Source organism: Dysidea avara, chromosome 10 (assembly GCF_963678975.1).
Source record: "Dysidea avara chromosome 10, odDysAvar1.4, whole genome shotgun sequence".
Taxonomy (NCBI): domain Eukaryota; kingdom Metazoa; phylum Porifera; class Demospongiae; order Dictyoceratida; family Dysideidae; genus Dysidea; species Dysidea avara.
In genome coordinates, this window is record NC_089281.1 from 4,443,474 (window position 1) to 4,468,929 (window position 25,456).

A 25,456-nucleotide genomic window follows, 5' to 3' on the forward strand; every position below is an offset into this window, starting at 1 on the left:
TATATATTTAAATTTCTTACTATGTATCCCACAATGCTGCACTTAACAACACTACTTTATTCATAACAGGTTTAAAATATATAAAGCCTCCAAAACTACCAACAAATATTGTTCATCGCCCAAAACTGTTGGAAGAAATGGTTGATAAAATTTGCAATGCATGCTTGAATATAGACTGTTATGCAACAACCTTAACAGTTACTGGAGCTGGAGGATTTGGCAAGACCACTCTTGTTACAGCTTTGTGTCACCATCCTACCGTACAGCATCAATTCACCAATGGTTTTGTTTTTGTGCAGCTTGGACCACAATCCTCTGATCCTAGTGAAAAACTGTGTCAATTGTACCACTTGCTAACTGGCCAGCAGTTAAATGCAGGAGATACTAACTATGCTGAGCAGGAAATTCAACAGCTTGTTGAAGCTCACTATCAAAATCTACTTGTTATTATTGATGATGTGTGGCATGTTGAAGATGCAGATCCTATAGTTAGAGCTTTTGGTTGCTGCAAAACAGTCCTCACTACCAGGATGAATGATATTGAACAGCACATACCCACTGCTGAAACAATTAACATAGGTCCAATGGAGACAGGTGAAGCTATTATTTTGTTAACAAATGGTGTAGCAGACTGCAATACTCTTTCACATGAAGACACAAACTTACTTGATGAGCTAGCACAGGAAACCCATTCATGGCCACTACTATTGTCCCTTATCCGAGGACATTTATTTCATGGTGTAAAGAAACGAAACAAGTCTATTCATGATGCAATTCTTAGTGTACGAGTTAAATTGCACGAGAAAGGCTTAACAGCATTTGATAATAATAATCTTAAAGGAAAAGGAGGCAAAGAAAAAGAAAGTAGCCGGACGTTTGCTGCAAAAGTTTGCATTGAAATAACATTGGCATTATTGTCACAAAATCAGCCAAACAATTTCAAGTCATTAATACTTTCAACTGGAGTAGGCAACTCACTACCAATGCAGGTGCTACATTATCTATGGAATGTTTCGGAAATGGAGGCTGAAGATGAAGTTAATACTCTGTGGGGTTATGGTTTAGTCACATTTGTGGATACCATCATACCCCCTAACATTAAACTACAACCCTGTGTGGAAGTGCATGCAGTCATAAGTCAATTTATCATTGAGAACATAGACAGTGACCAAGTGTTTCGTTTGTCTCCATATGGTGGATTAGGCACAGCTAATGTTCTAAAACATGGATTAGAAGTTTCCTTTCAACAGTCATATGGAATATGTGACATAACAACGTTATATTTAAAGCCTGCAGAATACCTAAAGTATACAAGAAGCAAGGTGGAATGTGATCTTTTACCGTATTATCTCAAAAAAATAGACATGCGAAGGATATTTGAATTGCATTTTATCACAAGCAAAATTCATGCAATACAAGATGCCTTGCAGTCGCCAATAATCACTCAAGGTGTTTCTGCATTGTTTGAAGAGCAAACTACTCCTCTTAAAGTTGAATGTGTTAAGCTACTAAGACATGTTCACAAACTAAGCAGAGAATTAAAACAAGTGATTCAACGGCATTTGATGGATGGAAACTACACTGTGCTAATCGACGCTGTTGAAGATAAATGCTTTAATTCTCCAATTGGAAAATTAGCTCAAACAACTGTAGCTGCCATTCGGGGGATCATTTCACATTGTGAACCTCAACAGTTAAGCATTATCACAAGGTCTTGTGAGTACTTACAAAGGATTACACCTGACTTTGACATAATTAGCCACAAGATAGTCCCATACATAAAGTTACACATTGAGTTACACCAAAAGATCACTAGTGCACTAAGGAAAGGATCACCACATATAGAGTTAACATTTCAGTACTGTACTGCTGGAAAATATGAGGAAGAGTTTGATTTAATACACACATGTTACATTAACAGGCTACAAGGAATTGCTTCTAGCCTAGCAAACTAACAATTGCTGCAAAACCTTGACATTTGCTGTACTTTCCGCATTGCACGAATATTATTTTGTTTTATCCGTTTAATTACGGTTGTACTTTGTGTATTAATACATACATATGTCATGGAATTCAAAGCTCCCCCCTCTTGAATATATTATTTGTTTTGTGTTACAGCAGTTCAGTTGTACGTATAAAAAGACATTTGTATTCTATATAAAGTGGTTGCAATATTCTCAAAAACTACTGCAAATGCCAAAGTGACTTTTGTGCCAAACAGTTCTCCTTGTCTGTGAGTTTGGTACAACATATTCTAAAATTAATGCACTAAGAGATTAGTGATGTAGTGGAAAGGTGCTAATATTCACTGAACTGGTCCACTGGCTGAACTAATGGACTCAGTTAAATGTTTGCAAGCTACCTATGTTCCTTGTGGTTAGTTGTGAAAAATAGAAAGGTTTGAACAAGTCAAATTGCGAAAATACATGTTTATTAGTATAGATTATGTGTGGAACTGTGCTAATGGTAATGGACATCAGCAAATATGGTAATAGTGCTGTTTTAGTATTCCAATTGTAACCAAAACTAAAATATGCTGTGTTTGAACTACTAATCAAATCTGAATGCTCAAACCATTAAATAAAGTAAACTATACAATTATATTATACATGTTTATTAGTATAGATTATGTGTGGAACTGTGCTAATGGTAATGGACATCAGCAAATATGGTAATAGTGCTGTTTTAGTATTCCAATTGTAACCAAAACTAAAATATGCTGTGTTTGAACTACTAATCAAATCTGAATGCTCAAACCATTAAATAAAGTAAACTATACCATAATCCACTTCATTTTGCAGCCACACCACTTTCACTTGTCCATATTGTGCTCTCTAACAAGGTTAAATATAAATAATGAAGATCACTAAAACTAAACTCCAACTATAGCTATTTATGCGGCCTAATAGAACATCATTTTATCTCACACACATTGTAAACTGTTTAAAGTTGACATATTATAGAGGTGGCTTGAAAGAAAGTGGGACAATGCCCATGAAGTATTTATAACTTGAAAACCAAATACATATCTGTAACAAGTATATGATTGAGCATTGCATAAAAATTATTGTCACATCTTCCAGGCAATTGGAATAAGCACATATCCAGACTTGCACAAAACACTTCTTCATTCTTTCTGTAATTCATATACTTTACTACATACCAACCTTTAAAGTGGCTATTGTTCTTTTGTGTAAATATCAGGGGCGGTTTTAGGGGGTTTCTGGGGTTTCCAGAAACCCCCTCTGAAATAGCACGTGCCCCTACGATTCGTCTGGGTGATAAAAATCACAGAGTTATACATACTGTATTATATATGGCTCTTTTTCTATGGGAAAAACTTCATACTTTTACCACTGAAATCACCTTCACAGCGTTTGCGACCTTTTTTTTTTTTTTTTTGGTCTTCAACTTGCAGCTAGCTATAGGCTGAAGTTGCAATTCCAGAGAACCAGAAACCCCCACTGAAAATTTCTAGATCCACCCCTGAATATGAAAGAATTATGATTGTATTTGTTGAACGCTCTAATAGGGTTACTGCACTATAGAATACCTGAATCGCATGCTTGATTCACACCTTTGGTTTTTCATTAGTTTTTAACTTGATTTCTGTTAAATTCTTCTTAAATGGTTGGAAAAGAACACAAGCAAAAAGCTAGCCATAGGCTAACTTTGAGACATTCAAATACAAAAAAGTAATATCTATATCAAAATAGCCAAGCTGTGAATAAGAGAGAAATCTTTTAAAATGCTAGGAAATCAAAGATGGCTGCCAAGTAATAATGTTGATATCAATAAAATGATGTGGCTGACTGCCATCTTTAGTTTCACAACTTTTTACCCTGTCTTTTAAAGGCCATGGACTTGGCTGTTTGGTATAGATGGTAGTAGTAGTACAGAGTATACATCACCGGTATAGTGTATAGTAAGCAATCACTTCGCTGAACATATGTATCAGAAAATAGTATCTATGTCATTATAGGGAGTGATCAATGCCTGTCAGATGCTGAACAGCAGAAATGATCCAGTTAGACAAAAAATGAACAACCCAACATGGAAGGACTTGATTGCACATTGTCAGTCTAATGGAGTAGATCTGAATGCCAAAGCAATGTAATATGGATATATGCACTATGCACTATAAGTGGTATGTTTTGCTTTCACACTTCAGATCAAAGGAGCTGCCTGGGCTACATTTGTAATGTAGTCCAGTTGGCGACCTTGCCCAGGCTACATCTGAATGTAACCTGGGATGCAACTATGCAGTGATTATATTAAGGCCAAGATCAATTGTGGGGATCAATTAATTCTCACGTGATCAGCATGCATGACTTGGATTTGGCCATGCCACTCAGATGAAAAGTGTTTTGTTATCCTCACTAACCTACAAGTTGAAAAATGTTGGGCTAAGGTGAGAGCTATAGGAAGCATTACTGCATGTTTTTTTTTTAACATGACCACACCCACATTACTAATGACACGAAATTACCCCAAAAATAACCACTCTACAAGCAAGCTTACAACATCCAAGCCTTTAGCAAATTTTGTAATTCTGCCATAAACGATTCAACAGCACTGATTACATTAAACTTGCATAACTGAAATTCTCTGTGATATCTCTAGAATTTGTCCATTTATCATAGCCACAGAACGTACCAGCTGCCGACCTATCGTTGCATCTTTCAGGGATGTATTTACATAATATATCTAGTAGTTGTACTCATATTGGCTTGGGTGATTGATCATTGAGTGGATCAGAAGTGTTACATATTAGCTGTAACACAGGTCATCCAGGTTTTTGCCTGATACGTCTGCCCTCAGCCCTCAGGCCTGCAACCTTCGATCAGGCTGTCGGGCATATGTATCAGGCAAAGTCCTCATGCCCATGTTACAACTACATGTGACCTGGTATCAGAGAACTGACTATATTAGTTTTTGAATAGCACTAGCATAAAGATGGCTACGCTACAGTGATATATGGTAGCTACCAAATATTCTAGCTACACAAAGCTGCACTGTAAAAACAAAGGTGTTTCTAACACACCTTTAGGGATGTTATATCGCCCATTTTTGTGGGGCTCCCTCAGTCAGAGGTGTTTTGTTACACCCATCAGGTTGCTACAAAACTCTCACTAGGGTGTTTGGTAACACTGGATACAAAAACTCTGAACCTTTGAGGGGAGGGTATTGGGGGTGGGTGCAAGCATGATCACATCTCTAATGTCAAAGTCCTCAAAGGAAGCCTATAACTATTGAAATGAAATGATAACGCAATACATAACACAGTTGCGTTTAATGCTTTATTGTACCTTACTTGTAATGGTTACCGTTTTATATTAATAATCTAACAACCAAGCATCACATTTGATTGTGGGTTTTCACTACTTTTGACAAAAATACCCCTAAAGATGTGGGTGTAGCATAACACCCTTATAGGGTGTAATCGAACACCTTTGTTTTTTACAGTGTGGTTGTAGTTATTGGTCTGTTTAGTGAAAAGAAATATTTATCTCCTCAGCATCATTTTATTTTCCCTTGTTGCAAAATCAGCTATCATGGCACCTTCAAGCATATTAAAGTTTCACACATATTAATACTGAACTCTTAAACGACCTGCAGTTATTTTCAAAATCCTTATACAAAGACAAAATCAATATGCTATTCAACAGAATCCTTACCTTTTAATGATCTATTTCACTGTTGGAGACAAATTAAATAATCCAATCAGCACAATCACGTGGCAAAAAAAAAATCAACTTACTGCTACATGAGAGATGTGACCACAACACAAATTCTTGAGATTTCTCATATGAATATAGCATGCCAGCTCAGGCTAATTTGTTATGGGGGCGTGGCTTAATCACACGTGCACCACGCTAATAATCAAGTGCAACCTTACAAAGACCGAGCAGATAGACAAAGAGTCTGCAAAGCGACTTGGATAATAATGTCGTCCCTTTCTCCCACTACGAATGTATCGTTTACGCTCAATGGTGGTAACGTGCAGGTGTCTAATGCAGACCCGAACACGACTTTGAACGAGTGGATCAGATCGCAGTATGGATTGTCTGGGACTAAAAAGATGTGTGGAGAGGGAGGTTGTGGATGTTGTGTAGTGTCTGTATTGAGGAAAGATCTTACCACGGGGAAAGACACTACCACATCTGTTAATTCTGTAAGTTCACATAACGAGCTAGAAGGCCGGCGCTAGCTAAAGTCATAATTATACTGTAGATTTGACTCAGCTATTCACCATGCATGCACTACACCATATCTATGTATATTGCAAATCGCAAGCATTGTTCGGTACAGCCTGGTATATATAGTAGCGTACTGAACTTTATCCGTGTTCTATTGTTGTAGAAATGCTGCACTACTTAAGTTGTGTTGATGCTTTTAGCTGTACATGTTATACTTCATGTATATACTTCAATGGTAATTTACTGCCTATTGTAATTTTAATTCTGTACTTTATCTGTATGCCACCTTCATTTTGAAGTTGTACAGTTATGGTAACTGTTAATACAGCTAACCACAGGTTGTACAGTCAATTAGCTATGTGTGTGCAAGGGTGACGGTGTGTGTTTATGTATATGCACATTCTCATTTGAAGTGCACTGGTGTTGTCATTTCACATTACTGAATGAATATAACTAACTACAGTTGTTATTATGTGTTATTTTTTCCAGTGCTTGTGTCCACTATATTCAGTTGAGGGATGGCAGATCACTACTGTGGAAGGAATTGGCAAGTAAGAGGGGAACCTCAAAACTAAATTGTAATGGATAAAATATTATTGTGTGTCCTTCTGTTGGCTCTATATATAGCTACCTGCCATAGACTGTTTCCTTTGCTAGTTTGTGTAGTTGGCACATTTCTTCTTATTTGTGGTAAATAAGTTAAACCAAAAGTTATGAACTCTTGAACTCTTGTTTAACTTTGTGTAAACTTTTGGTTTAGTCCATTTACCAAACTTGCCACATCTGCACTATACAGCTGTAGCTTTGTGATGCTCAATGCAAATGTCAGCCAATTTTAGTTGAAGCTTAAACTGTGGTAGTAAAGAGCAAGTGGCACCAATTAACATGTGGTTTGTAATGGTAATGCTGAGATCTACAACAATAAAATGTACAAGGGTTGATATTATGACATGTATATTTTATTAAGGAATTTAAATTTCAAGAGGTCATAAGGGATCACAGAAATAAAAGGTATTGAGATCACTTACGGCGCCTGCAGCTATACTCACTATAGGACAATTTGGCCTTGAAAATCCATTGAAATTTTCAAAAAAACCTCTGAAAAGTCAAAATTTCATTGGTGGCCCCAATGAATTTTTATTTCTGTAGTATTTTCATTGGACAAATCAATGAATATCCAATGAAAATAATATTCATTCATAAAATTTCAATGGATTTTCATAGGTTTATAGTATATACGCATTGAGCTGGATCCTCAAAACATTTAATAACTCATGGATGCAATTACACATGATCTTGAAATTAGCCCATTTGTGGCACTGCTTGACCCGCTAAAAATATTTCTAAATCTTTGCATTCAAATATCTGACACAATATTTATGGTCAATTAAAATTTTCACCATGCATTTCCTATGGGGAAACCATAAAATGCAGTGTCCTGTAATGGAGTCAAACCATGCATGTCTGTTGTTGACACCTTTGTTGTCACCACTAATCATCTGGTTGCCTGAAATGTTAACTCTCTTGAGAAAAAATTCACTTGTAATTTTTAGCTGTTTTTCAGAATCCAGTTCAACTTTTACGTATATGAAGATGTAATGAAATTTCTTGGCCACCCATTGAAATTTTGACTTTTTAGAGGGTTTTCAACATTTTCAGAGGGTTTTCAAATTGTTTATATTGGGTTTTCATGAGAACTCTTCCAGTAATGACTAGTAGACATTTGATATCTCTATAGCTATTTCAGTCATGGCTGACGATATGACTCAATTACAGATTAAATGTGACCCGCTCAGTAAAAACTGGCGGTTTTCACACATTCTTCAAATTCCATTTTATTACTTCTCCATTATCTATAGTAACAAAGGAGTTGACAGCCAAGGCATCAGCCTTTTGTGATGAATAGTCTTGGAGTTATAGCACTAGACAGTTGGAACAGGAATAAACAGCAACAATGCAGCAAATAAAATACATGCACTTATTTAATTGATCATAACTCGCCACTGAAACAAGCTACAAAGACAGAGTTTGGCTTAGTCTGTTTACCATGAACTGGCACATTGACCAAAGGTATAGTGTTTTTCCTGTACATCTCCATGTGGACAAAGAAGAAGGCCATTTCAACAATGAAATGACTATGGTAAACTTTGTTTCTATCGCATTGTAAATAAGCGTCCATAACTCACACACTGTATGCTGTACAAACACGAAACAAAGATTTTCTTTCTTCCAATGAATAGGAGAATCTGGTGGTATATATTGATCAGAGCTTTGTTTCAGTACATACTGAAGCAATTGAAACATTCATAAAATTTTTATGTAGGACACGTATTTTTACCCAATACATTTTTCATAGCAAACTAGAATTTTACAAAAGCAGCTGCTTTTCGCTCAGCGGGTCACAAACATCCAGTAGTATAGCTGCAGGTACAAGCAACCTCCCTTGTTAACAGTACTTTTTATTTCTATGATCCCTACTCTAATTTAAAGATTGTGATTTTCCCTTGTAGTTACATTTTTGTTCACTTTTTGTAATGTAATTAATTATGACTCATGAATTTTCACCACACATACCGTAAAATGAATTTCACATCTGAACATGTGTCCCAATTATCATTAATATTATTATTATTATTATTCTTGAAAAATGAAATAGCAATTCTGCTTTGTTTTCAGCTTATATATGAAGAACAATATGGGAATCACTGCAGTGAATCCAGAACTTACAGATGTTTATCAAAGTCATTAACGTGTTCTTGTGAAGTAATACCTATGTGCAGAAAGAAATGTGATGCAAAGGAATAAGTCCATGGTACATGTATTGTAGCTGTTGCAGCAAGCCAAATGGCATGTCTTAGACCTTTTTCAGTAAAGAAATTAGCCTATATATGGTGTTGAAAGCATCAAAAAAATTATCAGTAGAAAATTCAGTTTCAAAACATTAGAAACTTGTTAAAATCATGCCAGCTTGCTCTGAATGCTTGCTTGAGCTTGGTTAAGCTGTTGTGAAGGAGAGCTGAAACTAACTTAAGGGGTATTATTTTTTTGGTAGGAAAATTAATCTTTAAGATCCCTACTACTTTACTGTATGATAAAGGATCATTTGATAAATGATCAAGCAATGTATGTTAATTAAACTATTTATGTTGTATATTGCCATATTAATGGCTAGCCTAAAAATAATGGTAATTACATGCTTTGAAAATCTGAGTTGTATACAAAACTCACCAGTAATGGATTGGTACAGTGAGATGACAACAAATAAAGCATAACCAATGTAAATGTTTATAACAAGTACTGTTTTGTATCTCTGTTTACTTGTTTTGTTTGTACATCTCATTGCATAACTCATTTTGTGTCGTTATGCATACATCTATGATACTTATGTAGCATACAACTTTGAATTACTAGTGGGATGTGTGTCTATTAATGAACCAATGACAATATGCTTGCTGTACCTTGTTGTTCTTTTACTCTTTACCTCTTTGTAAGTAGTATTGATCTTCTTATATGGTTTGAGTATTTCGCTACTCAAGTACTTGTATCGCTAGGTGACGCAGAATTCCCAGAGCATTTATGCCCACTATAGTATGTTCATGTTGAGCTGAATCCTGAAAAACAGCTAAAAATTAAAAGTGGATTTTTTCTCAACAGAGTTAACATTTCAGTCAACCAGATGATTATTGGTAACAGTAAAGGTGTCAACAACAGACACGTATGGTTTGGCTCCATTACAAATTCGGGAAAGGGCTGTAATGGACAATGTGCTTATATGGCTTCCCCATAGGAAATGTATTGTGAAAATTTTGATTGACCGTAAATATTATGTCAAACATTTGAACAAAGAGATTTTGAAATATTTTTAGCGGGTCAAGCAGTACTACAAATGAGCCAAATTTCAAGATCGTGTGTAATTACATCCACGAGTTATTAAATGTTTTTGAGGATTCAGCTCAACGTGAACATACTATAAGCTAGGTGTTGTGATTATGATACAGTTGCTACACCTGTTGAAAAAGTTCTTCTACCATACATCAAGCAATTATTTTGATTTGTAATTTAGCCATATCTAAACTGTTTCCTTAAGTTTTGATGGTGGACAAACAATATCAAAAATTTAGTGTATTCTATATATGCCAAATTTTATCACCATTTAGTTCTCATGATGGATATCATCCAATACAAGAGAGGCTGACACAGTACAATGGTAGTCAGTGTGGATTCTGTACTCCAGGAATGGTGATGAACATGTACAGGTTGGTTGAATAGTTAGTGTAGATCAGTTGATGATGTGAGTGTAGTCTCCTTAAGGAGTCACCCGCACCTACCAAGCAGCAAATTGAAGATGCTTATGATGGAAACATCTGTAGATGTACAGGTTAGTAAGTATGGTTGGTGTTGATGTAATATCCACACAAAACAGCCAAGCTGTGAAAGAAAAATGCAACTTTTAAAAGCCTGGTTGTGAAATCAATAGTGGCAGCCATTTCTTGCCCACCACCTTGAGTTTCACATTTTTTTCAACCGGGCTTTCAAAGGTCAAACCTTTTTCATAGCCAAGCTGTTTTGTATGGATTTCATTTGTTATTTTTACTCTATATGGCCTAAAGCCAGCAATAAGCTGATTTTGGGGTCCTTTTACCCACGATTCTTCATATCTACAGACATGCAGAGGGAATTAGAATGGTCAGTCGACAGACATCTACTGAGCATATAAGGCATTTGTCCTGGCAAGCAAATTTAAGTCGGACAATGATTACATGACAACTTGTCTCACATTCCTATATATAGAAGTTATAAACCTACCTAGCTACAGCAGTAACAATAATATACCTAGCAAGTTATCTAGCCATTATAGTTAACTGTACAAAGTCTACACAGCCGAATTCTCAAGAAATAGGTACAGATGGAACTGGCAGCTGAAAGTGGGACGGAAATGATCAATAGAAAATAGTTAATAAAAACTCATTATCTTAATATATGTCACTAAAATTTTTCTTTGCATGCACTGTTTGAATTGTAGTGTTGCTGGATTATTCCACAAAAATGATCGAAATGCTCTAATACATACAGCAGTTGACGAATATTATAGCCATAATTAGCTAGTACTGAGATGCTGCAATTTTCTTGAAATCTTAAAACAGACTTAAATAATTAACTAAATACTTTGACAAAGGTAACAAAATTTACAAGAATTTTTATTGGTAGCTTTTTCTTATAAGTTTTGAGGCCCCTGGTTTGAATTCTAAAGCTTTTAAATCTTTTTACCCAGCGATGACTGTTCTATTAGATGACCCCACGATTTACAAGTTTGGTTTTTGCCTTGTTGTTGCTGTTTTTTTTTTTCAAACCATCAAAAGGTAATGCTACAATGGCTAGCCTATGTAAATACCAAATTTCAAGTTATTCCCATGAATGGTTTACCCTGTAGCCATGACAAAAATTCAATATCTTTATGCAAATAATGTTCATAGCACCATGGATATTTATCAGATTCATTGCAAACTAAGTAAATGAATTCACTTTATATGTTCTTTAAATTTCAAGGTAATTTAATTAATGTTTGCATTTATAAAAGTTTTGCAAAGTGTGCAAAAAGAATAATCTAGGTCCCAGCATACCCCTTAAGGAGAAAAAATGAAGAAAATTGAAACTTTTCACACCTATATCTTACGAATGACTGGAGCAAATTTAATCAAATGTGCTGTGTGATCTACCCTACCTCGCAGACAGCTATAATACAAAAATTGTATGCTCTGGAGAAGGGACCATGGAGCTATGCAGGCATGAAGATTGCATTTTCTTTCTTCCTATCAATATACTCACAGAGTGACACACATGTATTCTTGATATGTCTTGATGAATTGTGCATAGGATATCGTCCTATACTTGAGGCTATGAAATCATTTGCTGTTGATGCTGATCCAAAGGAAGGAGGGAAATGCATTGATATTGAGGTATGTTTGTGTGTTAGTGACTATGTTATATTATTGCATTACAGTAGTGGCCACTCTTTGTCCAGGTCAAGTAGATTTCATCCATATTAGAAAATATTCTTATCCGACTTTTTCTCTACAGCAAATATATAAGGGGTTTGGTTCCTCTTGCAACAAGGTGTTATATTTGACTTCATTTACACTAGCTCATGAAGGACTATGATGATTATGTCTGCATGAATTGGTACATAATAAGTTGATAAAAAGCACTGAGTATAATGCCAGAATTGGATAATGGCACATTTGTACATTTTGCATAAAAAAGAATGAATTATTGTAAGAATTACTGAAAATTGAGATACTCTAATAAAACATGCATTACATTATCAATTTGAAATATCTTAATAAAAAAGGTGCAAAGTTCTTTTGATACTCTAATAATGCAGTTAATGTAAAATTTATTAGGACACAGTTAGTACATAATAGTGGAGCACCTACAATGGAATATCATAAAGATCAAGTCAATCTGTAGAATGACTCGACATGACTATCCTCACATTTCAAAGTAACGCAAGTAGACTTTTACAACTGTCTTAGTGTTTAGATATTTTAGTCTGCAATGCTTACACGGACAGTTTAATTAATAGTTACAGAGTAATGATTATGAATGTATAAGGGGCTGCCAGCTGTGCTTCTGTTTAATTGCAACACATCACAACCTGAATCAAATTTTAATTGCAACGTTTTAGGCCAGTGGAATGCTCTGCTTAGTAACTATGACCTAATCTATAAAAGTAGGCCCCCTTGTGTTGTGTGTTGTATGTAGGCCTGAGTCACATATGCTCAAAATTTTGCCCAAACTGTTTTCAGAGAATTTTCCAAAATTTTCACCTATTATACTCTTCAGTGTTCCCATTATGCTTGTATTCTGCTCCTAGGTTAGCAAAATTTCTTACAATTATCTTGGAACATTTAAATCAGTGAATACTCTATTTGAGTATTTCACTACAAAATGACTGTTCTATTAAAGAGTATCAATCTATATACAATACATTTGGGTGTTCAATTGCAGTTTGTAGTTTCCACAGACTGCTATTTTTCATGATATTAAACTCCATAGTTTGAAATATCCACCTAATATGCTAGCATTATGCTATTATGCTGGCATATTTGAAGCAGGCCTAATTGTGTGTGTTTGCATTAAAGCGAATAATCATTACGGTTGTTTAGGACTTGGCTATTAAGAAGTGTGGTTCATCATGTCCCAAGTTGTGTGTCAGTGCAGGACAAGTATCATCAACATTGTGGTTTAGACCAAATGAAGTAGTAGACATCTTTACTGTGTTCAGCCAGTATCCTAATAAGAACATTAAACTGATCACTGGTGATACTGGAAGAGGTGAATGGATAGTAATAGTGTAGTTGTGTTTGACCATGTCATCTTGTAGGTGTGTTTAAGAATGAACCACTACCAGATGTGATTGTTGACTTGAAGACAATCAGTAGTTTAGCCAGTATTAGGGTTAGATGGTGTACTGTACATATAGTGACTATGTTATTATACTGTTGTACAGGTTGATGATAAAGTATTATCTATTGGTGCTACTGTTTCACTCAATACACTCATTGCTACACTGGAGTCACACAAAGACTCATCTCCTAACTCTTTCCCACACTTGGCTGACCACCTGAAGAAAATTGCCAACATAGCAGTCAGAAATGTTAGTACATTAATGTACTGTCTCACATGTTATCATATTGTGACTACATCAGATTGGATCCTGGGCTGGTAACTTGATGTTGACTCATGATCATCAAAATTTTCCTTCAGATGTTTTCACCATTATGGAGGCTGCTGGTGCTACTGTCACTGTTGGTAAGGTGAAATATAAAAGAGCATGTTGCAACAGATTATTGTGATGGCAGCAAAAATAGTAATAGTTTGTGCATATATAGCACTACATATCAGCTACAGAAATAGACTGTACATTTCAGCTCTCTCTGTGTGTGTGTGTGTGTGTGTGTGTGTGTGTGTGTGTGTGTGTGTGTGTGTGTGTGTGTGTGTGTGTGTGTGTGTGTGTGTGTGTGTGTGTGTGTGTGTGTGTGTGTGTGTGTGTGTGTGTGTGTGTGTGTGTGTGTGTGTGTGTGTGTGTGTGTGTGTAATTTTTCTGGGTGATAATTCAAAATTAGGGAAGATGGAGGGAAAACAGAAGTAAGTAATGTTTATCATGGCATGATAGTTGTTAAAAGGCATTCAGCAGAAGTGAATTTTCTGGAGCTATTAAGTTGAATTGAAATCCATTTTTGCATGTACCACCAGATCCAGTTTTAATTTGGTTATCTTAATATACGTCGGTTTGGCTAATTTTTAAACCACAAACTAGTTTCCACAGCTTCATATACATGTACAATTAGAAAAACTGATATTAGAAGGCAAAATATCACTGTACATGTAGATAGATAAAAATCTGATTCCCATCAATTAGGTAATTTTAGTGTTGAAAAACATATCAGTTGAGCTCCTATCAGGATGTTTGGTGTAGGTTAGCATGGCAGGGAAAGGGTATTAGAAGAAACATTATAATAATGTACAGGAGTAGCCAGTAGTTACTTTATTGACTAGTTTACGTAATTGCTCAAAACCAACTAAAATGGAACATTTACAGTGCAGATTGTCATCCAAATTCATGAAGTTGTACAACAAGATCCAGGTTGCCCAGTGTTCACCAAAACTTCAAACTGCTCATGTGGCCCACAGAACCTGCAGCCAGCAAAAGCAGATGGCATAACATTGGATTTTGACAGTGAAATTTAATAACATAATTTATGTACTGGTACAGTAGTAAAAAATCTGTCACAGGCAAAAAGATATGTATTAATCCCAGGGTTGGTCACATAACGAGGACTACGCTGGAATAATAATCATGTGGAGTTACATAATGTGTGTTAATTAAACTTTATAGCATCATCATCACAGAGTGCATCTCACTCACTAACTGACTTCCTCCAGTTGGACATGAAGAACAAGGTTAGTGATGTACACTACAATGTGATGATAGTGGATATGGTACAGGTGATCACTTCACTGGTCATACCATTCTCTACTGCTAACACTGTAATGAGGACCTTCAAAGTGATGCCTAGACACCAGGTGGGTATGGAGTTGTTATTACACCATTGTTACCTGTGATCATTTCTATTAGAATGCTCATGCCTATGTCAATGCTGGTTTCAGTTGGTCAGTTGACTCCAGTACACATAAAGTACAAGGTTCTCCCTCTATTGTGTTTGGTGGGCTACAAGCTCATGCTGTAAGTATAGCATAGACCATATCAACCAAGTAGTGCGCAATGTTCAAATAACAGCTAGTGATTAAACAGCTGTGATACATGTGTATTGAATGTTATATGAAAACTGGGACAGCTAGCTGAAGTATGATCTTTCAGGCTTAATCACAAATTTGCAACTGATATTAAAAATTTATGGGCATTTGCATCACTATACAGCCATTCTATTGCAGGCCAACTTTTTTGATAATTAATAGACATTTTAACTGAATATTTGAGTGACTGGTAATTGTGTCTTAATCTTGTGCTATATAGTTAGCAACACTTGTTTGGCTTTTGCCTTGTAACTCAGCAGTTGTTGCTTCAATTCTTGTAAGTTACAAAAGTTTAAGCTACTGTATACTGGTTAAACCTATATAGACAGAAGTTATTTCCATAAGTGACTTACCCTGTAGATGTACTAAAAATTTGGTCTGGAGTACAAAAACATAATCATCTACAATTGTCTGAGATTAACACCAAACTTGAATAGTAAACTTTTCCTGTGTATATTCCTTAATTGTGATGGATTTAAAAGTGATTGATCATACTATAGTATTGTATTTTGTAGCATAGAGCATGTAGAGCAATTTATAGGCCAACAATGAAGAAACAAATCAGATTTTAAGGGGTTCCATTTCGGGATTACTTAAAGTGATTTTTCTTAAACGTGGTATGTGGACTGCTGAAGATATAGAGGGCATGTGTATTCTTTTATTTGAGGAGATACCACAGAGATTGAACTCATTTGTGTGAAACTTCTTTTTGAATGCTCTTTTATTAATACCACACTAGTATGGCACACTAATTTTCTTGGTTTCAAGACATGCTATCGTGTGTCTTGATTTCTTCTGTTTCACTGAATATTATATTAGGGCGTCACTGCTCTACTTAAATGTTTCAGTTGCATAATTCACACATTTGATACTCTGTTATTACTTTACATACTTTGATAGTTTACCACGTTTGTAAGAAACAAAATTTTTATGGGTTTACAAGTAAGCAATAGCATAACAACAAACTGATCATTTCTGTAAAGGGCACATGTGACTTGCAGTACTTCATCTAGGCCATATAAAATTTAAACATAAAATTCTTAATTGTGAAGAACTGTAAGTGGGTCAGGTCATTCGGATTACCCCTGATATTTGGGTGTCACATTTTGTCTGGCTCAAGTTGGTCTCATCCACTTTATTGAATATCTGGGTCTGATCCAGATGAGATCACATGTGGTCATAAATTAGCATGCTCAATTGAAGGAAATGCAGGTGAACATACTCAAGAATGGAGCCACACCCACCTGTATATTGCTGTCTGTAGGAATACGCACAGCCATGCCCACTTTTTGTGGGCATGAATGGCATCGATGCCTATACTTAATGGGATTGAGTGTTGTTGCTTGTAGGTAACTAGTCTGGCATCAAGTGTACCCATGCACTTATGGGAACTGTAAGTTGCTGTACTGTAGCTGTAGACTTACACCCACTTATCAACCTTTGATAATGTGTGTTTTTGTAGTTACTTCTTTCTTGCAGACAATCCTTCATAATAAATTGTATATAGATGCAAGGCAACCACAGAGCTTGGGATTTGTGGACTTTAATCTAGCTTTTGACATACGCCTCTGTTTTAGCCAAACTGGGTCAGATCTGGGTCTCACCTGGATTATTATTCAGGTCAGTAGGTCAAGCAGTGCTGATCCACTTACAACCCTGGTGAAGAACCTGAACAGTTAAAGTATGTGCAAGTTAGCATGGCTATTTTCTGAAATGCAGTTTAAGGTACAGATTCTGCAGCAATTGGGATATGCATTGCACATTTTTTTTTTCTGCTAAAACCTAAAACATGATTGAGTTCTGTGTTCATTCCTGTACATATAAAAATACTTGTTTGTCACACATTGATATTGGCCTACCTTGCAATTGTTTTACATAACATACTACCATGTGTTTTGAATTTAATGTTTGTGTATGTAGTAGTACTCTATATTTTGATGATTTGTAGGTTCATGCTACAAAAACTGAAGCTTTTATGGTTGGAAAATCTCTGACTGACTCTGCCACTTTACAAGGTACTAATGCAAGAACATAGTTACAAATACATCTACAAACTGTGCTTACCTACAGGGGCAATGAAGGTACTTAAGGAAGAGTTAGTAGCTACAACAGTACCACCTGAAAGTAGTGAAGCTTACCGGCTTAACCTTTCATATGGCCTGTTTTATAAGGTACATGTGTTTCTTGATGTTTACATGCGTATGTTTTAGACTAGAATACTTGCACACTTTATAAACAAAGGTTTAATGACAATGAAAATTTTAATTATTTGCGCACTGACAATTTTGTATTTTTTTGCTTCTGAACTGTTATAACTAACAAGCCATACGGTATAATCATTCCTATAAAACTATATATCAAATTACTCGCTATATAGAACAAGGAATTCAATTATCTACCATATAGCTGGTAATTTTTGATGGGGTTTTATTTTCGGATATTTCGAAGAGGCGCTTCTATTCAAAAATAAATTCCCACATCTGGTTGTTCTTCAAAAATAAATTTCCACAAGTGAAAGCAATGATCCAACTTTCAGTGATTCACTTGTGTATTCTTCGGGATTCTTCGAACTTTAGCTCAGTATTACTGATGATAATTGGTAAACTGTATCATTATTGTGCCAATCGCCAGAAAACAGGTGATCCAGAATGGGATCCAGAATGGGAAATGATGCCGTCCACTCTAGAATCTATGGTAGATAGCTAGCTAGTTACGACCGAGTGCAATTGAGCCAATGAAGTACTCCACTAGAGACTCCCCCAGCTTCTCTCCAGTGCAAAGGGATGGGGATTATTCCATCAGTAAGTCAGGTTTTGGCAAACATTCACGTATCTTCCATAATTAGTGATGCGAATTTCCGTTTATTTGAAATCCACCGGGACTTTGAAATATACATTCTTCAAAATTAAAATCCTTCGAAATTCAGATTTTTGTTGTGTGAAATTTTCTGCAACCCGCTATACTGTAGTTGTTGCTTACACCATGGTAACCACAAAGCCATTATACAGTGAAACCTCACTTAGTGGCCACCTTATTGATAAAGCCACCTTGTTATTGTGGGCAGGTCCAGAAAGTCCAGATGTATCTCAGGGGCGGATCCAGGGGGGTGAGCTTTGGGGGCTGAAGCCCCCCCCCCCTTCATATTTAGGCTTTACTTGATCAATATGCTGAGTATTATAATGAAATTTTGTCTTAGCATAATTATATGATCACTAATAATACAAATACTCATAAAACCACCTTATAAACATCTTTCCAAGGTATTATCAGTGGATTTATGCTAAAGTTTATGCAACAAGGACCTGGATCAGCATTGGAGGTGTACAAGATCGAGATACTCTAATAGAGCAGTCAGCTAACTACTCTAATAGAACATTCACTGGAAACATGTAGTTGGTTCTGTTATGGAATTTTTCTAAATCTGCCTGCACCTATACATACAATGAAGTACATTGGTCTGTTTAAAGGGCTTCATTCATCTACCTGTGTAGTTAATATGTATGGCAATACTTAATTCAGGTACACAATTTCCATTGAAAATGCTCTCAGATTCAATCTTGTATTGTTCAAATTTCAAAATTTTCCACTTTCAGCATTATTATTCTAACATGTACCTATTCAGTGTTGTGCAATTGTGAGAGGGTGCATCATGTACTTGGTTGTCTGTACCTACCCAAACTTTTCCATTAGCAAAATGCTTCAGAGAGCCATACCTATAATCTAAAGGCAGTATATAAAATGTCTACAAGCAGAAAATATTATGAATTTTATGTGGAAATGTCTCCAAATTGCAGTATTTTAGCATCTATTTTTCAAACTTTTCCTGGGAGCATGCCCCCAGATTCCCCTAGTTCCAGCATGTTTTGCATACCTCTACCCAAGAGATTAGTACCTTGAGTTAACCCCCCCCTTTTATAAATCCTAGATCCGCCCCTGTATCTTCCATACTATTCCATTGATCTAAATTTCATTATAGGGCCACCTCATTAATAAGGCCAGTGGCCACATACCACAGGACCAAACTGATGAAACTAACACAATATCCCCTCAATAAAGATGCCAGCTGAGTGGGTATCATTGTTCCTAAGTACTTACTTAAAATCTGTGCCTATAGTTCTGGCAATATACTTCATGCTTATACCAGCCATTATGCCTCTTGTAATGCTATAGTAACTACCTTTCACTGTGATGAAATTCAATAGAGTATGTGTGCCAACTGTAAATTGCTATTACAACAACTTGTTTGTTAAAAGCGTTGATAATAAGACCACTTTGATTTATGGCCACATTAATAAAGGTTTCAGTAATAGGGCCACCTCACTAATAGGGCTACTAATTGTGGGTCCCATAGGTGGTCCTATTAATGAGGTTTCACTGTAAAGTGTAAATAAGTGAAACCACATGTATGTCAAATCTCAGAGCTTAAATTAACAGTCTGTTACTGTTTATAATAACATAATGAACATCGCTACAGTTGAAGTGGTTATCTCCAAGTCTGGATTTTGAAAATTTAAGCAAGCATGCATATATGCACAAGGCTACCGATTCGAGACATACAAAATAAATAACACATCATGCTAATCAATATAATTCATCTCCTTATTGTTTTTCTTCATTAGTAGTGCCATTATCCCTTCGAAGAATTGTCTACAGTGATAACTACAATATAAGCGCAGGGGCTATTACAGTATTCAATAGAAGCATAGCACTTAGAAAATGATGCTACGGGCATTTGTAATCAATTCTGCCATATGGCAGTGAGTTCGTTAATTATAATTGTAGAACAACTTTTAGTACCCTAATCAGGCCCAATATTAACTCAGGTCTAATTAAAATTAGAACATTTTTGCAGCCATACAAACCTCACAGCATACAGAATAAGTGTAACCAGAATACCTCTGAGGATATAAGTATTATGCTACTTATGGTTATACTATTCTTTGTATATAAACATCTCTGATTTTTTATTTTGTAGTTCTATCTTGCCACTATTCCTGGTCACATCAGTGACAAGGTGAAATCAGCTGCTGTTTCATATGTGAGGCCAGTGTCTCAGTCCTACCAGTCTTATGACACTGTCAAGTCAGAGTATCCTGTGACTGAGCCAATGACCAAGTTGACTGCTAAACTACAAGTGTGTATGTTAGTGTGTGGTAAGTTATGATAAGGATCATGTTGTAGGCATCAGGAGAGGCACAATATGCTAGTGATATGGTCCAACCTGATCAACTTTCAGCTGCTTTTGTATTAGCAACAATGGTATGTGTATTGTAATGTGTGATTATATTGTTATGTGGCAAGCATGTTAAAGGCTAATGCTACAATTGAAAACATTGATGCTTCAGACGCACTGGTAGGATGGTAGTTTTTCTAATTGATCATGTATCTAATCTAGTCCTTTCATTAGCAAATGCCAGGAGTAGTGAAGTTTCTGTCAGTTAAAGATATTCCGGGAAATAATTCTTACTTTGGACCACCTCTGGCACCCTTTGAACAAGAACCTGTAAGTATGCAATGTAGTTATGTATGATGAATTTATATACTGCACTTCAGCATGAACACCTATGTTTCATTATTTGTGTGTAGAACTTTACCAAAACTATGCATATACTTTACACATAGCTCTATAACCACTATATGCACTGTTCAAACTACTTATAAACTATCACAGCAAAACTACAAAAATACATATGACAAGCCATTCATCAAACAGTACAGTATAGTACTGTATACCAAAAATGATGCAAGCCGCCTAAAATTCCGCTTTTAAAAATTATCCTAGATACGTACATCTAACATGATGAAAATAATATGCAAGGGCTTCAGAGTAGGTGTGACCAGTGAGGCCAGAGCCTCACCACTTTTTGGCTGACAAAAAAAAAGAAAACTTGCAAACTTGATAAAGGTAAAACTAAAAGTAGTGAACATGGAATACTTAGCATATGTTTAATGGCAGAAACAACAACCTGTATTTCACTCAGGACCTTGACTTTGTCCGTATTAAGCACCTCTAAAAATAATTATATATTTGACTTTGGGTCTACTTTGGAAATAAACTCAAATGGTAAGATTAAGTGTTAATTAGGTACTTTTTAGATTACTGACCAGTTTTATCATTGAACACTTGTCAGGTCAACTAGCTAGTTAGCACCTTTCCCACAGTACTCCAGCCCAAAGCTTCCTCCAGATAACATCTCAGAGTGTGTGCAGTCTCAAAATTTTCCTGGGGGCATGTCCCCAGCCCCCCTAGACTGAGCCTTACCACTTTCACTTTTACTCTGATGCCCTTGCCTTTATGAAATAATATTAGTCCATCTAACATGAAATACAGCATCAATAACAAGAAAACACTTACAGGTGGCCAGATATAGAACTTTATAAAAAAACCACCAAAACTTGCTAATCTGCCTGCCTGCCTGCCTGCCTGCCTGCCTGCCTGCCTGCCTGCCTGCCTGCCTGCCTGCCTGCCTGCCTGCCTGCCTGCCTGCCTGCCTGCCTGCCTGCCTGCCTGCCTGCCTGCCTGCCTGCCTGCCTGCCTGCCTGCCTGCCTGCCTGCCTGCCTGCCTGCCTGCCTGCCTGCCTGCCTGCCTGCCTGCCTGCCTGCCTGCCTGCCTGCCTGCCTGCCTGCCTGCCTACTTGACCGCAGTCGCAAGGCTGGAGGCCAAACTCGAAGCAGTGAATGGCCACCATTTTATGCCACAATTACAAACTCACCAGTTGGGTGTGCCTTTTGGGGTTCCAATGCGTGTGTGCCCTCTGTTCCTTGTCTTTCCTTTTATCTTCAGTCTTCTTCCCTTCTTCATGTAATGAAACCATATGCATATTGAGGTATTCCTTGAGCAGCATAATGTTATTTAGATACTGTAATCCTATTGAAGTGCTTATGCCCTGTAACTTCACAATAGGTTCAATGCCCCGCCTATTATCAAGATCTTGGTTGATTAATAATGATAGAGCGCCAAGTCCACACCTCTTAACAATCTATCATGATGATACACCCCATTATTATTGTCCTAGCTGTATTCATAATGCTAGCACAATGAAATAGTGACAACCCCCTGGTAGAAAGGCTGACTCGAGATACTCTAATACAGCAGTCACCCTAATAGAATGATCACACGTGTATAGCTGTATGCTATAGCAAAAATACCAAACAGCCTAGTATATCAAAAATTACTAATTTAGAAATAAATAGGGATCCAAGCAATAAAAGTAATGAAACAATAGATGATTGGTGGTATTATAGCATAGCTCTGTGGGAAACCCCTGCTTTGGCATTGAACAAAATGATTGTTATAACATGCCAAAGTAGGGATTTTCCCACCAAGCTATGCTGTAATACCATCCTTGTTTCACTACTTTTTATTACTTGTATCCCTACTTTAAACTAATATACTAGTTAGCTACAGTGTATATAGCATACACTAAGGTAACTTATAGAACTTTGCGTGGGCGAGATCAAAGGAAAAAGTGTACTTTAAATTTCATAAAGTACACTCTCAGCCGACCAACAGTGCTTCATGACCACAAAGAGTGCTTTATTGCACTGCAAAGAGTGCTTTATTGCACTGCAAAGAGTGCTTTATTGCACTGCAAAGAGTGCTTTATTGAACGAATAAAGCACTCTTTGCAGTGCAATAAAGCACAGTTGCCCACATGCCTTAGTGTAGGTTAATAGCCTGCGGGGCTCACGCCGGTACGGCTAATCACCCACACCGGTGAAGGCTGATAGCCTCGCCGCGCTGAGTGATCAATCACCCCAGCCAATACGAGTTTTACCACTGGATCGCTTTTATAGACATACCTAAATGCTTCGATGATGGGTGGGAGAAGGTAACGTTGCTGTTACGTTTGTTAATGTAAACGGACAAGTCCTGGAGATATCACAGAATTATTTCACTGTGACTCACAATAGAATCGATTGTGGGTTGCGAGCAAAATCTGCCAAAATACGCAATGAGCGTCTACCATGCCAAACTATGGTGAAATACATGTGAGTTACTTTGTTAAACTAGTTCGTGTGCGTTCAGGCTGCTAATAGTTAGTGCAACGCGAGTTAATTACGAGTAGGGATGCGGGAATTATGCCCGAATAATTTCGGGAATAATGATGGGGTAAAAGAATTGAGCACTATTCCAGCATTTTGATGCAATTTTAGAGCATAATTGGCATAAAAATAAATTAAGATCGAGATACTCTAATAGAGCAGTCACTTACTCTAATAGAACAATCGGCGTGGAATATTTCGTTACCCATTATACTAGTAACTGAGCATCTTGCTAGCAAAAAAGCTTTTCTGACGAATTGACACAGCTAGATTTAGTACTTTAAAGTCTTGCTGTACAATTTACTTACTAAAGAGAAGAACAAGTTATAAAAAGTAGGAATAATTTTGGGAATAATGAGTATTTTTGGGAATAATAAAAGGCATAATGATAAGTTTTTAAAAGAAATTCGGAATAGAATAATGATGAAAATTTTGAGCATAATTCCCACAAGCCTAATTACGAGTCCGGTGAAGCTACACGACTAGAAAGTTCTATAAATCATTTAAAGCATATACATAAAACACAGAAGTACTTTTTAAGCTTGAACACTTGTTATATTGGTTTAATTGCCATCAAGCAAATGACAGTTTGTATTTATCTGCACATTACAGATATGTGATTTTGATAGTGATTATTGTACATTTCCTCACCTGTATGTACAGTATTTTGGTAAAGATTTAAAAACTTGATATGTACCACAGGTATTTGTTGTTGATGAAGTGGCTTTTGCTGGCCAAGCAGTTGGTATTATTGTGGCAGGTGAGGGATGGATCATTTTATGTGTATACTATAATGAGTAATATTCATGTAGACACTCAAGCTAATGCTGATCGAGCAGCTAAAATGGTGAAGATCCAGTACAAATCTAAGGGTAAACCAATACTGACCATATCTGAGGCCATTCAGAACAACTCCTTTTATGACTTTCCTGGAAAGGAAAGTATTCTGACTGTAGGAAATGCACATGGTTTGTGTGTGTGCGTGTGTGTGTGTGTGTGTGTGTGTGTGTGTGTGTGTGTGTGTGTGTGTGTGTGTGTGTGTGTGTGTGTGTGTGTGCATGTGCGTGTGTGTGTGTGACTGCAGAAAGTATTTATACCTTAATTACAAATGAACTGTGTTGTATTAGATGCTATGTCAAGCTCAGCCCATACCATATCTGGTAACATATCATGTGGTACACAGTATCACTTTCACATGGAAACACAGGTATGGTGAACATGTGTATACATGTAATTCAACAGTATGCTCCACTTTTATTGGCTGCAGACCAGTTTGTGTATTCCTGAAGATGACAGCTACACAGTGTACAGTTCCACCCAGTGGCCTGATGCTTGTCAAGTGGCAGTATCTGATGTTCTAGGAATACCAAATAACAAGTAAAGTTTGTGAATTAAATGCAGTGCTTTAAGTGTTGTTATATTTAGTGTGAATGTTTCTGTGAAGAGAGTAGGTGGTGGATATGGTGGTAAAATTACTCGTAGTCACCAAGTAGCTGCAGCATCTGCCCTTGCAGCATACCACACCAGACAGTAAGTAATAACATGTTCAGCTCTGTGATATATGATGTCCACAATTAGTCCAGTGAAAATTCACTTGGACATTGACACCAACATGAAAATGGTGGGAAAGAGATTCCCATACTATACAACTTACCAGGTGAGGAAATCTTCTGCTGTCACTAATTGTACGGATTCGTTTGGTTTATGGCTACAGGCTGGGTTTGATAATGATGGTACCATTAATGGTATTATAATGAATATTTATGGAAACTCTGGATGTTACAATAATGATATGCCAATTACTGATGGCATGATGTTTATTGACAATGGTATGGATTTGTAAATGTGACCTAAATCAGTCTGGTAGCCATTCCAATTAGCATGATTTGAC

The 25,456-nt window shown here is 36.6% G+C and overlaps 2 protein-coding genes across 2 annotated transcripts in view; both read left to right on the top strand.

Annotated features, from left to right (window-relative positions):
- LOC136237223 (uncharacterized) overlaps window positions 1-1,986 on the top strand; it is a 48,219-nt gene extending 46,233 nt beyond the window's left edge. Inside the window, exon 6 of the mRNA XM_066027547.1 lies at window positions 70-1,986. Within this exon, the coding sequence (XP_065883619.1) occupies window positions 70-1,955 (1,886 nt within the window). The 3' untranslated portion in view covers window positions 1,956-1,986. The remainder of the gene's footprint in view (window positions 1-69) is intronic.
- A 3,874-nt stretch (window positions 1,987-5,860) lies between these two features.
- The window catches only part of LOC136237221 (uncharacterized), a 42,168-nt gene continuing 22,572 nt past the window's right edge, over window positions 5,861-25,456 (top strand). The window contains exons 1-25 of the mRNA XM_066027546.1: window positions 5,861-6,175; window positions 6,690-6,751; window positions 10,358-10,456; window positions 10,502-10,578; window positions 12,075-12,157; window positions 13,367-13,535; window positions 13,585-13,658; window positions 13,711-13,857; window positions 13,910-14,012; window positions 15,100-15,164; window positions 15,210-15,287; window positions 15,340-15,447; window positions 17,467-17,533; window positions 17,589-17,689; window positions 20,494-20,652; window positions 20,700-20,777; window positions 20,830-20,871; window positions 20,926-21,021; window positions 24,268-24,325; window positions 24,378-24,533; window positions 24,693-24,772; window positions 24,833-24,942; window positions 24,991-25,095; window positions 25,144-25,222; window positions 25,280-25,394. Coding sequence (XP_065883618.1) covers window positions 5,948-6,175; window positions 6,690-6,751; window positions 10,358-10,456; window positions 10,502-10,578; window positions 12,075-12,157; window positions 13,367-13,535; window positions 13,585-13,658; window positions 13,711-13,857; window positions 13,910-14,012; window positions 15,100-15,164; window positions 15,210-15,287; window positions 15,340-15,447; window positions 17,467-17,533; window positions 17,589-17,689; window positions 20,494-20,652; window positions 20,700-20,777; window positions 20,830-20,871; window positions 20,926-21,021; window positions 24,268-24,325; window positions 24,378-24,533; window positions 24,693-24,772; window positions 24,833-24,942; window positions 24,991-25,095; window positions 25,144-25,222; window positions 25,280-25,394 — 2,539 coding nt within the window. The 5' untranslated portion in view covers window positions 5,861-5,947. The remainder of the gene's footprint in view (window positions 6,176-6,689; window positions 6,752-10,357; window positions 10,457-10,501; window positions 10,579-12,074; window positions 12,158-13,366; window positions 13,536-13,584; window positions 13,659-13,710; window positions 13,858-13,909; window positions 14,013-15,099; window positions 15,165-15,209; window positions 15,288-15,339; window positions 15,448-17,466; window positions 17,534-17,588; window positions 17,690-20,493; window positions 20,653-20,699; window positions 20,778-20,829; window positions 20,872-20,925; window positions 21,022-24,267; window positions 24,326-24,377; window positions 24,534-24,692; window positions 24,773-24,832; window positions 24,943-24,990; window positions 25,096-25,143; window positions 25,223-25,279; window positions 25,395-25,456) is intronic.